The sequence below is a fragment of the Oncorhynchus keta genome, chromosome 23 (assembly GCF_023373465.1).
Source record: "Oncorhynchus keta strain PuntledgeMale-10-30-2019 chromosome 23, Oket_V2, whole genome shotgun sequence".
Taxonomy (NCBI): domain Eukaryota; kingdom Metazoa; phylum Chordata; class Actinopteri; order Salmoniformes; family Salmonidae; genus Oncorhynchus; species Oncorhynchus keta.
The window spans coordinates 42966160-42980375 of NC_068443.1; the positions used below are offsets into that span (position 1 = coordinate 42966160).

Consider the following 14216-nt stretch of genomic DNA (forward strand, 5'->3'; position numbering starts at 1 on the left):
AGTTAATCCTCTTTCTTTCTCAGACCTCAAGAAGAAACCGAGTGATAGACGAAGGCGATGGAAACCGGAGAGGGACACGAGTTTGGTTGCGGGGCAGAGAAACAGTATAGCAAAACGTTTTACTGTTGAAATGACTATAGTCTACCATAAACGGAATAGTCTATGCATGGACGGTATAATATCTGCAAATGCAAACACGTTTGATAAAATAAAATATAATTACATAATCATAATCATAATAATCATAACATTACTATTGTGGTGGTTATTATTAGCCACATAATATTAATGTTATTATAACGTTGAAATGACATTAATTGAAATGACATTCATTTCAATCACGCTCATTTATCCAAGTATAGGCTACATAATTTTGTTAACGATGTGAATAGTTCTGAAGAGGACGAAGTATACAGTCAAAATCTTGTCATAATTCAACCCAAACATAGCCTAATTTAAATAAAAGATTAGGACCAACTTCTAAGCGTGCAACTTGTGCATATGGACCATAAGGAGAAAAATGATACATATACCACCAAATTGAAATCTAGACAATATGTAGCACTATATTATCTAGTGTCTAAAGATAATGTGGAAAAACTTAAAACTACCTTAAACCTATTTTCTTGGAAAATCGTAATCCTGTTTACTGCACAACAGTGCACCATAATGGTTCCAGTTTCTCCAACTTTTATATACAAAAAAACGAAGGATTAGGATTCATCCCATGCAAAATCATATTTCTTGTGGTTTAGCTTCAGACTGCAGATATTGACAGCAGTAGGCCCGCTTTCGAATAGAATTGGAATTAACTTTATAACATTATTTAAAGTGAAATCTGTGCGTAATACGTGCGTAATTTCTACACATCTTTGGGTTTCTGTAAAACACCAACTCTCTCTCTCTCTCTCTCTCTTTCACACACACACGCACACGCACACACACACGCACAAACACACACGCACACACACACAAACACACACACACACTTGGACATAAGTGTACGTTTCCCAAAGAAAGTTTATCCTTCAAAATGTAACAACTTGAATTTCAGAACAGTCTACACATTCAAAGTGCAAACATATTCATGCATTTGAGTGTCATACATATTTAAAACGGGGGGGCATTTGTGATATAGAGGGTGAAAATGCAATATTCTTCATTCCATATGATCTTTTGTTTGCAATTCAAATATCTGTGGACGAGAAACATGGCCTGGGATAAAACTCCGTTTAGGGAGTTTCACGCTGCCCTCTTTCCCCAATAATCTTTTACAAAATATGCAAGCTTTACATTAAAAGGCTACTTTGCGCTGCCCTTAATTCCCACCTAAACGGTTTTGCTCTGCGAGAAGAAATCTTCTCTAAAAACCTTTCAAGAAGAGAAGGGCATTATTGTTTTAATCCTCTTACCCGCAGTCATTTTAAGACAGGGGTTTTGGAGGCTGGAATGGCGTCTTGTCTTCCCTATCCTAGCCCAAATCCTTCAAGGCCGGGAGAGATTGTAAAGGCACTAGCCTGGCATCTATTAGCGATCTCTCTAAAGTCTTTCCACCACGCTCTCTACTCCAATTGCACGAGGAAAGCCGAAAAGCAAATAAAAACTCACCTATAAGGTATTCGGTTCGCCAAAACGCAAAGACTTGCATCCATGCACATCACTAATGTCAAAGTATTCTGAGAAGTAAACATTTAATTGAAAAAAAATAACTCATTCTAAAATGTCTTACGAAAAATAAAATGTAAATATGTATTTTTTTGACATTTATTAAACTGCAACAAGAATGTCTGTCACTGGTCATTGGGAGAAAGAAAACTGTAGGCTACCACATTGAAATAAAAAAATGCAACATTTTCTATTTATAAATCAATACCATTAATGTTTATACAAGTATTTAAAATATTAGAAAATAAGTATTCACTCTTATTTTATTTAAGTTTAAATATAGTTTAACCGCGTTTTAATTCTGGATATGTCATCCATCTCCCAATTAAGGGCTACACAATGTGAAAACAATTTATGTATTCACTGATATCAAAAATCCCTCAAAGGCAAGAAAAATATGAAAGAGAATATTCATCATCTATTACAAACATCTTATATAGGCCTACTTATTTTGTACACTTGTTTTCCAGAATTAAAAGGAGTTGGTATTCTTCTTTGTCCATACATTTACTGAATGTTTATCAATTCAAACACAAATGCAAAAAAAAACACAAGTAGACTGACATATGGGAATCTGCAGACATTATATTCTAAAGTTTATGATTTCGAATAGTGTAGGGTCATTGGCCAAGCGCCTGCTACTAGTGGGGGAGAAATAGTCTATTTCTTTGATTGACAGCTTCAAGGACCACTAGAAAGCTTACATGACCTCACAGAGCACGCTTTAAAATCCCTCTTCAGCTCGTGGCCCGGTAGATGGCAGCTTCCTATGTTGAGCGCGAGACGCAGAGGATTCAGTCACGCGGAAAGTAGCAGAGTGCGCGTTTCACATAAGACAGAACTGTGGACTTGCAATCGTTCCTCCCAAATCGCATGAACAGCACGAGAAAGGTGGACATTATAAACAAGGAGACATTGCTATAATAAGAATCCCAAGAAATCACTTTTAGAACCGGGATACACTTCAGCATCACAACATCCAAAGACAACTCGGCTGTGTTGGCGAGAGGTAGGAACTTTGTGGACATCTCTAGGACTGGGTCAAACTTGTAACTTGTTCATACATTGCTGGAAACAACAGTGTTGATACAAATATGGTGACAAAATAATATATTGGTGCACACTCTATGCATACAATATACCTTATCGTAATTGCACGATATTATGTTTTACAAGAAGTCGTCGTTGTGCTAATTATCGAGCGAGCATTTACAGCTACAGTAATTATACTTTGGGTGCAGATCCGGCAAGACTCGAAGGAACAAAGTAGAACTGTATTGAATTCGTACAGATTCATGTACATTTTTGTTGAATTGAAATCTGATGCAGTAAAACTATCCAAAACATTTCTAAGTTACTTTAAAAAAAAAAATGTTTTACTAGCAAGTGGCTAGGCTATTTCATGGAATGTGAGGTCATGCAAAAATGAATAGGAGTACTTTTTTTATCTTAAAAAGCAAAACAAATGAATATGTAGATGTACATTGTTTTGTGGAAGCACTGCAGCGATTTCCAGCTAGGAATCATGAGGCAAGAACTTATTGTGCATGAGGCTTTCATGGCCTTATATTGCTTTTTTTTAATAGCCATAACAGCCACAATTTAGCATCATGTACACTTAGAAAAAAAAGGTTCCGGTTAGAACCAAAATAGGTTATATTGCTTGCTTCATATATGGCACCCCTAAAGGTTCTGTTTAGAACACTCTTGTAGGGTTCTTTGATCAGAACCCCAGGAGTTGTTCTTCATAGAACCAGCATTGGTTACATATAGGGTTCTATATATAACCTTAAGCGGTGCCATATATGAAGCAAGCATATAACCCGTTCTGGTTCTATGCAGAATATAGTTTTTCTAAGACTGTAGGCCTCAATTATCTTTCATAATTCTTAACATTCAAACAAAGTTTATTTTCCACCCATCAGTTCAGATTGAATAAGCCCATGCAATTGTGTCAATATGAAATTGCAATTAAATGCTGGTTTCATCGTAAATGAACGAATAATCATTTGGTTTAGGCTGTTGTTAACCCGTGTCACCTCCTCCTCACGTGAAATTCGTCAATCAAACACTTGTCTCGCGGCCTTTGACAGTCTGGAATACAAAATATGTCTTTACCCCACGGGCAGATTGTCGCTTGCCATACACGAGTCGCCTAGGGCCCAAGGGTTTTAAAGTATAAACATTTTCCTAATTTAGTCAGATCATAGAGTTGCACTGTACATGCCAATTTACATAATGCCGTTTTAATAATCGAAGCAATGAGCAGCGCTGCCTGTGGCACTCAAACATACAGCCCGGAGCAAGGATAGGCGTATGAATAGACAACAATGGCAGCTAGACAGAATAAGCAGGCTTGTGTGGTAAATATGGTAGGCCTATCATAAAAGCATAATGCTTATTATCAATGTCAAAAAGGAAACACATGAAAAGCGTGAATGTAAAAATTACAGTATAAGCCTATCCCTAGTTTTCCTCTCTCTCCACGCACGCACACCACGCGCGCACACACGCAAGCTGTTGAACCGCACTGTACGTCCGTCCGTGTCACTATTGATGATGAATGGAGGGCCTCGCAGTCGAAACCTATTTGCACTTCCATTAGACGGGGAGCCAAATGGGGATCAACATGCATATTTTACCCGCCGAGAAGCCATACATCTCAGCCAAAACGTTGCCCCGGGGCGATGGGATAAGAGGCCGCGAGAGAGGGGAAGGAGGAAAACGGGCCCCATTCAACTCAAATACTTTGGGGAGCAAAGTAAATGTTTAGCGAAGCACCTTCTGTCCAGGCGAATTAAACTATTCCCTCTTGCCCTGTGATCACATTCATCAGGCACTGCAGTGACTTAATAGGTTGGGAAAGGACACTGCGGGCATAATTTACACACCCACAGCTCCCATTTGCACACACAGACTGCTGCGAAATGGTTACCAGCTTCATGGTGCTATGTCTGATATTATTGCTCAAATGATTAGTTGCTGCAAAACCGTTTCAAAATGCAACGGGGAAAGGCAAATTCGTATTTATGTGGATGGAGTGTTTGATTTCAATGATTTAATTAGTAAAACAATTTCCATAGCTCAATGGAGATCTATATTTGAACTCAATCAAATATTGAAATACATTTTGTAATAACACAATGATCAATATTATTCATACTATAATTAGGGTATAACATTATAAAGTAATAATATAAATATAATAATAATAACAACAACAACAACAACAACAACAACAACAACAACAACAACAACAACAACAAATAATAGTTTATTATCAGGCCTATTCAATGTTGCGCAGGTTACAACTATAGTCTACAATTTATGGTCTTACTTTATCATAAATGAAAATGATCATCGGATTAACTAATATTGGATTAAGTATCGTGAGGTGAATTAACTTCAAATAAAGGCTTACTTGTGAAACATGCTAGCAATTATATTTAATATTCAATTAAATACATCAATTTGATCCTTATCACAGGCTGCATAAAGTGCAGCATCGCGGTTTTCAGCATTTAATTATGTGTGGATGAAATTAATTCATGACTTAATTTTTGAATTACAACAGCTTCTTTAGCTTTGGGGCGAGACTTGAGGCAGTTAATTATGTTGTATAATGTTCTTATGTCAAATGTCAGACTTTTAACATGGGGAAATGGACATTTCGAAAACGACAACCTTCGTGAATGACTGGGAATAGCTCCATTTTCATTCAGCCGAATTACGCATAGATTTATACATGTTTGGTTTATCTTCATCCAAAACATTCATATTAGAAACATTTTGTGCCCTGTAACCAATTGGTCAACTTTCTGAATCGTAGATGCTGAGTGGGCCAATGAACATAGGCCTAAAGGAGCACACAGACACCGGTGAAGAACAAACTTTCGAGGCTACATCCCATCCCAGGCCTAGCATGTCAAAATGCTATAGTGAGGCAATTTAAGACTAGGAACTCTCTCTAGCTTCCAAGTCCCCAGATGCCTGCCATGCATAGGAAGATTCATTTCTTGGACCTCTCTGTAATAGTCATCACTGCTCGAGCCTCCAAGATATCCCTTCTTGTCAACGATCTCGATACTAATACATATCTAATCGTGTCCTGAAGCGTTTCATTTAAAGCGGGGAAGGACCTAAAAAAAAATGGAGGATGAGACAGTTGCCCTCGGAGACCTATATATAAGGCTTTGATTCCTTGTTGTTAAGTTATTTTGCCCAATAAACTCAAGGCTAGAATTGGGGTATTTTGATTAGGCTAATGGTAACTTAATATAAACCAATTGTCCAACAAATGGTAGTTAAAATGGAATAGAGTGACTGCTAAAATGCATAGGCTAACCAAAGGACATAATTCTAAAGCAAATGTATTGACAGAAGGTATTTCAATAGCCTATCATAACCGTTCAATATAGTCCTCTGTGCTTTCAGGTTACCATCCTCGCCCGGAACAAATCGTTTTACAGATCCTGGATCTTAATTTGAGCCAGTTTTCTACAACAGCAAAATAATCCGGCAGCAACAGGAAATGTGAATTATTATGTGATTATAATTCATGGACATTTTTTTTTAGGGATGGATACATTTTTCGTAACGGAAAATCAAGTCTGAAATGTCAAAGTGGAAATTACAAACTTTTAAAAGCCTTTTAAAACCTGAAATACACTACAAGTTTAAGATGTCCTGCATTGCAGGAAAGTTATCTTGCAACAGGGTGATCAAATTAAAATCCTACATCTGTATTTCATTCCGAAAGCATTTGATCAACGCAATGACCTCTCAAAGCATGCAGCGCTTTCAAATGGGATTTGCACTTTTGCTGCGATCACCGGTAAATGAAGCGATTTAGTTAATGTATAAAGGCATCCGTCACGCTCCATTAAGTGAACGAGTGATAATTACCCCAATTAAAATAATTTTGTATAATTAATGGCTTGAACCAAGCAATAATTGGATGTTAATGGATAACGTCCAGATATTAAAATCTGAGCCATGTCTTCCGTGGCGAAAGGAAATGTGTGTGTATCGGATACAAATGACCACCAAGGAGATACACTTTCAAGGGACATACAAGATGATTGGGCCTAGTATATTACAAGCGCCAAACGACATTCACATTTTAACATGAACAAATTAAGCCTTGGTTTATCAAGGATCAACCAACCAGAAAACACGAAAGGTCTGCAACTTTTCACAAGGTGATCAAATGATGAAATACTGTATGCATACATTGAACGTGCCCCACTGTCTACTCTAGGCCCTAACTACACACAGTATCGAAAATATCATAAAGAGTCAGATCATTTTAGCCAACAGTGCATTTAGACCGTTCATTACGCGCGTATCCAAAATGGGTAGGTTAACTCACACATAAAATGGCATACGAACAGCCCGGACATCAGTCATTAGAGATAAACAAATAAAAACACGCAAGCAAATATTAACATGATTTATGTGTGTGTGTTACCACAGGTAGTGGACATCATGCAGCACTATGGAGTGAACGGCTACTCTCTCCACGCGATGAACTCCCTGAGCGCCATGTACAACCTGCACCAGCAGGCCGCGCAACAGGCGCAGCACGCGCCAGACTACCGACCTTCAGTGCACGCGCTCACCCTAGCTGAGAGACTTGCTGGTAATTGAGTCCAACAAACATACGTCTACACACACACACACACGCACACGCACACGCACACGCACACGCACGCGCACACGCACACCTTTCAATTCATTATAACTTTCTGACATATTTCGCACTGCCCATTCCTCTATCCAATTAATTAAACTTGCCGTGTCTCTTTTCTTCCAACGGCTGCACATTTCAAGACATCATCCTCGAGGCTCGCTACGGGTCCCAGCATCGCAAACAGCGCCGAAGCCGCACCGCGTTCACCGCGCAGCAGCTTGAGGCCTTGGAGAAGACTTTCCAGAAGACCCACTACCCCGACGTGGTGATGCGCGAGCGCCTTGCCATGTGCACTAACCTCCCCGAGGCCCGCGTGCAGGTCAGTGGCAGTTCTAGACCATTTCAACTGGGGGGGCAAGCTGGGGCCAGTTGTACTGTTAGAGGGGCCAGATACATTAGACCTTATTTGTTGTCATATAGTTTTCTTCACTGCATTGCAGGCATTAGCAGGCAAAAGACCATGTTCATAATCATTCAACAATTTATTTGCATTTTCTGTCTAATAACAGATGTAAAAAAAGAATATAGCAAAAAGGGGGTCCAAAATTCATAATACATAGTACCATAGTCTGAAATACACAATACTATTGGTATATATAGCAAATATTTATTAATTGTATCTGATCAATCATAATTCCTGAAGCATCTTTAAACATTGGGCAAAAAAATGCCAGAAAAATGACTTAGGTCATTAAATCTATTTTCATACAAGTTCTCAAAAGACAAATAGTAAAACACACTATAACACACCTTTCTCAAGCACCTTTTTATAATTACCAGGGAGCATATGCTTCTAACCGTCTCCCAACCTGGCACATTTTCAAAAAAACAGGTGTGGTTCAAGAACCGTAGGGCCAAGTTCCGCAAGAAACAGCGCAGCCTGCAGAAGGAGCAGCTCCAGAAACAGAAGGAGGCCAACGGAGAGGGAGGTGACAAGGAGGATTCTCCCACCACCATCACTCCAGAGAACCAGCTCCCCCCATCCTCCTCCTCTTCCTCCTTGGCGGTTGAGGCTCCGCCCTGTCCGTTGGTGTCAGAAATGAGCATGGAGTTAAATGTGACCTCGGCAGAACAGTCCGGCTGCGAGTCGGCCACCGAGGACAACGCCACGGATAAGGAGGAGGAGTCTAAGCCGCAGAGGGAGGAGCTCAAGTGTGAGAGGGCGATGACGCCAGGCAATGTCTCTCCACCCTGCAAGCGGCTCAGTCCCAAACCTGGTAAGGGCAAGGTCTTAAATTATGACTGGTACTTGTGCATCTCTAATATACATAGCTTCACTGGGGGGGCATTAGAAAACAGACAAAGTAAATCAAATTTAGAGGCATCCTTCAGGATAGTCAATTAAGAGCAAACATGTGAAATGCTTACATTGTCGTACATCTTCAGTTCATTTCAGTCACAGTGGAAAATTAAGAGGAGGCACGACAGCTTTGCTGCTTCTTAGTAAGTTATACATAGGTCTGCCTCCCTGCCTGCCAGAGAAACTTAGTTTAAAGTCCTACGCCAGTCTCCTAATTCACCCGATTTAACACCTGATTTACTTAACAAAGGGCATATCTCAATAAGTGGTCCAGGTAACCTCAAGAAATGGCACAAGTGGGGGGGGGGGGCTTTCCTCTTTTGTTCGCTATTGCTTCTCAAGCAAGGGGGGGTCGATTACATTACAATGTCACCATCGGACCAACTCCTTGAATTCCCTGCTCCTTGAAGTTTGCAGTTGTGTCTAAAAAAAAACAACACTATTTTGCCCTTTTGTGTGTGTACTTTACAGCAGGGGTATTCAACGGGGGGTCCGTGGACCCTTAAGGGTCCACTGAGGTACCTACACGGGGTCCGCAAAAATATATGTAAAAAAAAAAAAGTGGCACTTACGTTTTCATTTCAATGTTTTTATGAATATCGCCAGCAACAACAGACGAAACCAATTTTGAAATATACCTACAGTAGAAAAGAGGGGAATATCATCTTTCGAATGATGTCAACTTTGTTTCTCAAATATTGAAAAAAAAAAATATTGAGCAAATTACACTCATTGGAGCTAATTACACTGACTAGAGTGTCTGACATAGGCTTTGAAAAAGCACCTGTGAGAACCAGTTGTGGCAAGTGCCACTGGCTGCTGGAAAGCTTTCCTGACATTTTTGACAACACATTGTGCTTTGTTACGAAGCGTATTCACATTATTTTTTTAGTTGTATTGTTTGTCAATTTTTTTTGGTTCTATTTTTTGTATATCGTCATTTAAAATTTGTATGACTGTCCTGTATCCGTGTTGTGTCACTTGTCATGTTTGGTGGGGTTTTTTTTTTGTGGACCCCAGGAAGAGTAGCTGCTGCTTCTGCAAAAGCTACTGGGGATCCGCATAAACAAAAAAAAAACTCAAAATAAACCAGCAAAAAAAAGAGCTGCTATTAGCGAACAAGTGTTTGGAGTTGGGCTAGCACAATTATCGTATAATAATCGTCATAATGCATACATTTTAGAAGGGGGGATTCAACTTCATGTTCAAGTAGATATAGTTTACCCAATAGCAGTTTTACATTTTTACATGAAGTGTTTAAAGTTAAGAATTTTACGAGCAGAATGGCACAGTTAGGGGGATAAACTTTATTTCCAAAAGTTTTAAGTGGACAATGATAAGACAAGATATGTGGGACAAAACATGTTTTCCTACATGATGGGGGTCTCTGGTTTGTCTGGTGGGGGTCTCTGGGAAAGAAAAGGTAGAAGACCCCTGCATTACTGCATTTATAATTGCGATATCACTTTTCAACTGGAACAGTTCAATAAAAAATCCCTGGAGGACATCTTTAATGTTCTTGACTCTTATCCGTTTTCTCCTTTACTCAGAATCCCCCATGGTCTCTCCGTCTGTGACGCCCTCGTCCATTGGTGTCAGTGGTGGCATCTCCCAGAGCCACTCGTACTCCTCCTCCCCGCTCAGCCTCTTCCGCCTGCAGGAGCAGTTCCGCCAGCACATGGCTGCCACCAACAACATGGTGCACTACCCTTCCTTCGACATGGGTACCCCCTCCTCCCTGCCCTACCTGGGCATGAACGTCAACATGTCCTCGGCACCTCTGGGCTCCCTGCCCTGCCAGTCATACTACCAGTCCCTGTCCCACCACGCGGCCCAGCAGGTGTGGAACAGTCCCCTGCTCCAGGCCTCTGGAGGCCTCCCCAGCCACAACAGCAAGACCACCAGCATCGAGAACCTCCGGATGCGGGCCAAGCAGCACGCAGCTTCCCTGGGACTGGACACGCTGCCTAACTGAGCCAGAGGATCTGAGTGCGGCCTAGCCGGGGCATCAAGAATACATCCCACCCATCCTATGTCTGTAACCTCCGTAGCCCTATAGGAACCATACCCAGAGGATTTCGGGACATTGGTAGCCAGAGTTTAGAAAAACAAAATTACATTATCTCACCCTGGACCGAGTTCTCTCCTGCTTCTTGCTTTAACAGTTGCCTAATTTCTGGGCTCCCCACACAGCAGATTGAAACACAACAAAGCAACGCATATTAAACAAAAACAAAAAAAACGTATTTGACCAACAACACCCGATGAGTTTAGGTTGTCTTTACTCTTCTGCTGCTTTTTGATTGTAACACCAGTGTGTACACCCTTATGCTACAGTAAGGAAATTGTGTTTCCGTAGCTAGGGCTGACAGTGAGGACTTTTTTTCCAGCGCAGAATCAACAACCTCTGCGTAATCAGAACCGTGGTCCCAAGTGAGAGCAGGTCTGCCGGAGCCATGGCCCAGTGAGACACGGGTGTCCGGTCCACGTAGATGGAAACAGGAAGGTCTGAGCCTTTTTTGGGGTAAAACACGGAGACGCAAATCCTGTATGGAAATGCACCATTACACCGGGACATGGACTCTAAAACCTGACATTGTGAACGACCAGGCGATTACATCGTGTCTCCGCAGCTGAGCGAATACACTTCCTTTAGGACTATTTACCTGTCTAGTGTTGCACTTGGTGGGGAGAAAAAAAAATACTTTGCTACGTAAATGTTTACAGAATAGAGGCACTTTTAAGGGAATTTGAGTCTTCAAGGGGGTAAATACATCTGTGCCGGCGTTGGTGCCATTGAGAGACGACTTGTACCGTGGGACCATTAACAATTCAATTAGGCCTTGTATGTACATAGCACGTTCTAAAAAAGGGCAAGCACATACATACATATAAACGCAAGCCATGTTCTCCTCAATTGCTTAATTAGAAGTGACTAATTTACCAGCTTAATGGCCAGTATTAAACTACTTTGTATGGAGACTGGCTTGGTAATGAGAAAATTATTTCAGTGACTAAATGTGCAACGCTTTTAATTACATTTTGCTCTGGGCAGAGGGGAGGGAAGCATATGCAATTACAAACACGTATACCATTTACGAGTCCCTTGTATCCAAAGCTCTGAACAAAAAAAAAAAAAATCGGCCACAAAAGGTAAGCAAACGATGTGTCTCAACTCAGTGTGTCCTGCTGCACCCCCGAAAGAAGACGATTACTACACAAGCAGATACACACCTGGAGAAATTAACCTGCATATTTCATGTTAACACCTATTTTTGCCATCTACCCCTTCTGACGTAACAACATCCCCACACTAACTGAATAGGGGGTCCTTCAGGGCTGGGGGAGTAGTATACAGAACTTCCTGTTGTACCAGGAAGTTACTCTCTAAGCGCTTGGAGGAGTGGCCAGTCTTTCAATTCTTGTCAATTATGTGTCTGTGGTTCTCTGTGCTGAGATCCCATCAAGTCCATCCACTCTGACAATGTAAATGATTTCAATATGTAAATTACGAAGAAGTTTATCTATTAATGTTTACTGGTAAGGCAAAATGTAAAGGTTCTCATGTTGTAAATGTATCATAAACGGTCCCGAGTCGGGGGATTCCTGTAGTTGTCAGTTGTAACATTGTAATCAATGGGCTCCCGCCATTTCCTTACCGTTCTCTTCCCTGGACTACCGAAGGTATACCGTCTGGTCGTCTGTGTGTCTCCTCCAGTTGAGGTCCATTGTGGCTGTGATATTTAAAAGTTCTACTGTTTCTCTCCAGCTGTCTCTGTCATACTAATTGGTCCAGTGGTAGATTTAAAATGACGGAGAGAGTAATACATAGGCATTATTATTTTTTATCTTAACAATGTAGGTTCGAACAGTGATGTTGCAAAATAAACCCTCAAATAAAGCAATTCTTGGAGATCTTTATACACGAGGCTTCCTTTAACCTGTTTTGGTTCGCCTATGACAAAGCTAGCAACAGCTAACAATTAGCAAACAGTCTTCTTATTCTACTTTTGATCATAAACGAAATATAGTTGCCACTACAACGTTGAGTTTGTAATACAGCAAGAACGTTACATTAGATTGAACAATAAAGTTCAGGGAGGCACAGAAACGACAGGCTAACAGGGCAAGACAGAGTGCAGTGTGGAAGGGAAATAAACATTTAGAGGACGAGAGAGAATGTGGGAAACAAGGGTGACGGATAACAAGAGAAAAAGACAGAAAATATATATACATGGGAGAATGGCAAGAGAGAGACAGAGAGAGAGAGAGAGAAAGAGAGAGAGAGAGAGAGAGAGAGAGAGACAGAGAGAGAGAGAGAGACAGAGAGAGAGAGAGAGAGAGAGAGAGAGAGAGAGAGAGACAGAGAGACAGAGAGAGACAGAGACAGAGACAGAGAGAGAGACAGAGAGAGACAGAGAGAGAGAGAGAGAGACAGAGAGAGAGACAGAGAGAGAGAGACAGAGAGAGAGAGAGAGAGAGAGAGACAGAGAGAGACAGAGAGAGACAGAGAGAGAGAGAGAGAGAGAGAGAGAGAGACAGAGAGAGAGAGAGAGAGAGAGAGAGAGAGAGAGAGAGAGAGAGAGACAGAGAGAGAGAGAGAGAGAGAGAGAGAGAGAGAGAGAGAGAGAGAGAGAGAGAGAGAGAGAGAGGGGGTAATCTGGAAGAAATAAAAAGCACGTGGGGGCATAAGCCATCCCCGATGAATAAGCAGCCCATTATCCTGAAGAATGACGGCCCGGGGCGGTGATTATGCTGCTATTGTATCTTAAACAGCGTGGTTTGTCAAAATGCATAAGACACCCCCACCCCCCACACACACACACACACACAAACAATACACGACACACACACACACAGTCTAGCCTCTGGTAGAGTTCTAGGTTAGGATCACTGCCATCCTCCCCACCGCCACGTTCTCTGCTTTGCCTTGCTTTGCCTGCTAAACTGTAATGCCGAGAGCCTGGGCTGTGACAATGTTCAACTGCTAATTGATTTGGCCTCGTTAGATAAATCCTCCCTCCCGGTGGAAATACAACAACAAAACATGTACACAGAGCTTTCACCTACTGTAACGGTGTATTTCTCTGTTGTTACAGACAAACCTTTAAACAGGGACACAGAGGTTTCACCTACTGTGTTGTTACAGACGAACCTTTAAACCGGGACACAGAGGTTTCACCTACTGCATAAGCCATCCCCTGTTGTTATGACAAACCTAAACAGGGACACAGAGCTTTCACCTACTGTAATTATGTGTATTTCTCTGTTGTTACAGACAAACCTTTAAACAGGGACTTTCAAACAGTTGGACGGGACACAGAGTTTCACCTACTGTAGCGGTGTATTTCTCTGTTGTTACAGACGTGGTTTGTCAACCTAAACAGGTACACAGAGCTTTCACCTACTGTAGCGGTGTATTTCTCTGTTGTTACAGACAAACCTTTAAACAAACAGATTTCACCTACTGTGACGGTGTATTTCTCTGTTGTTACAGACACCTTTACAGGGACACAGTTTCTAGCCTCTGTTGTTACAGAGTTCAGGGACACAGAGGTT

General features: G+C 41.2%; 1 protein-coding gene across 1 annotated transcript; it reads left to right on the forward strand.

Moving 5' to 3' along the window:
- The first annotated feature begins 2445 nt into the window (after positions 1-2445).
- On the forward strand, positions 2446-12578 carry LOC118401639 (diencephalon/mesencephalon homeobox protein 1-A). Its single transcript, XM_052477289.1, has 5 exons — positions 2446-2674; positions 7141-7306; positions 7498-7676; positions 8190-8574; positions 10208-12578. The coding sequence occupies exons 2-5, from the start codon at positions 7153-7155 to the stop codon at positions 10630-10632; spliced, it is 1143 nt and encodes a 380-aa protein (XP_052333249.1). The 5' UTR covers positions 2446-2674; positions 7141-7152; the 3' UTR covers positions 10633-12578.
- Positions 12579-14216: the final 1638 nt, after the last annotated feature.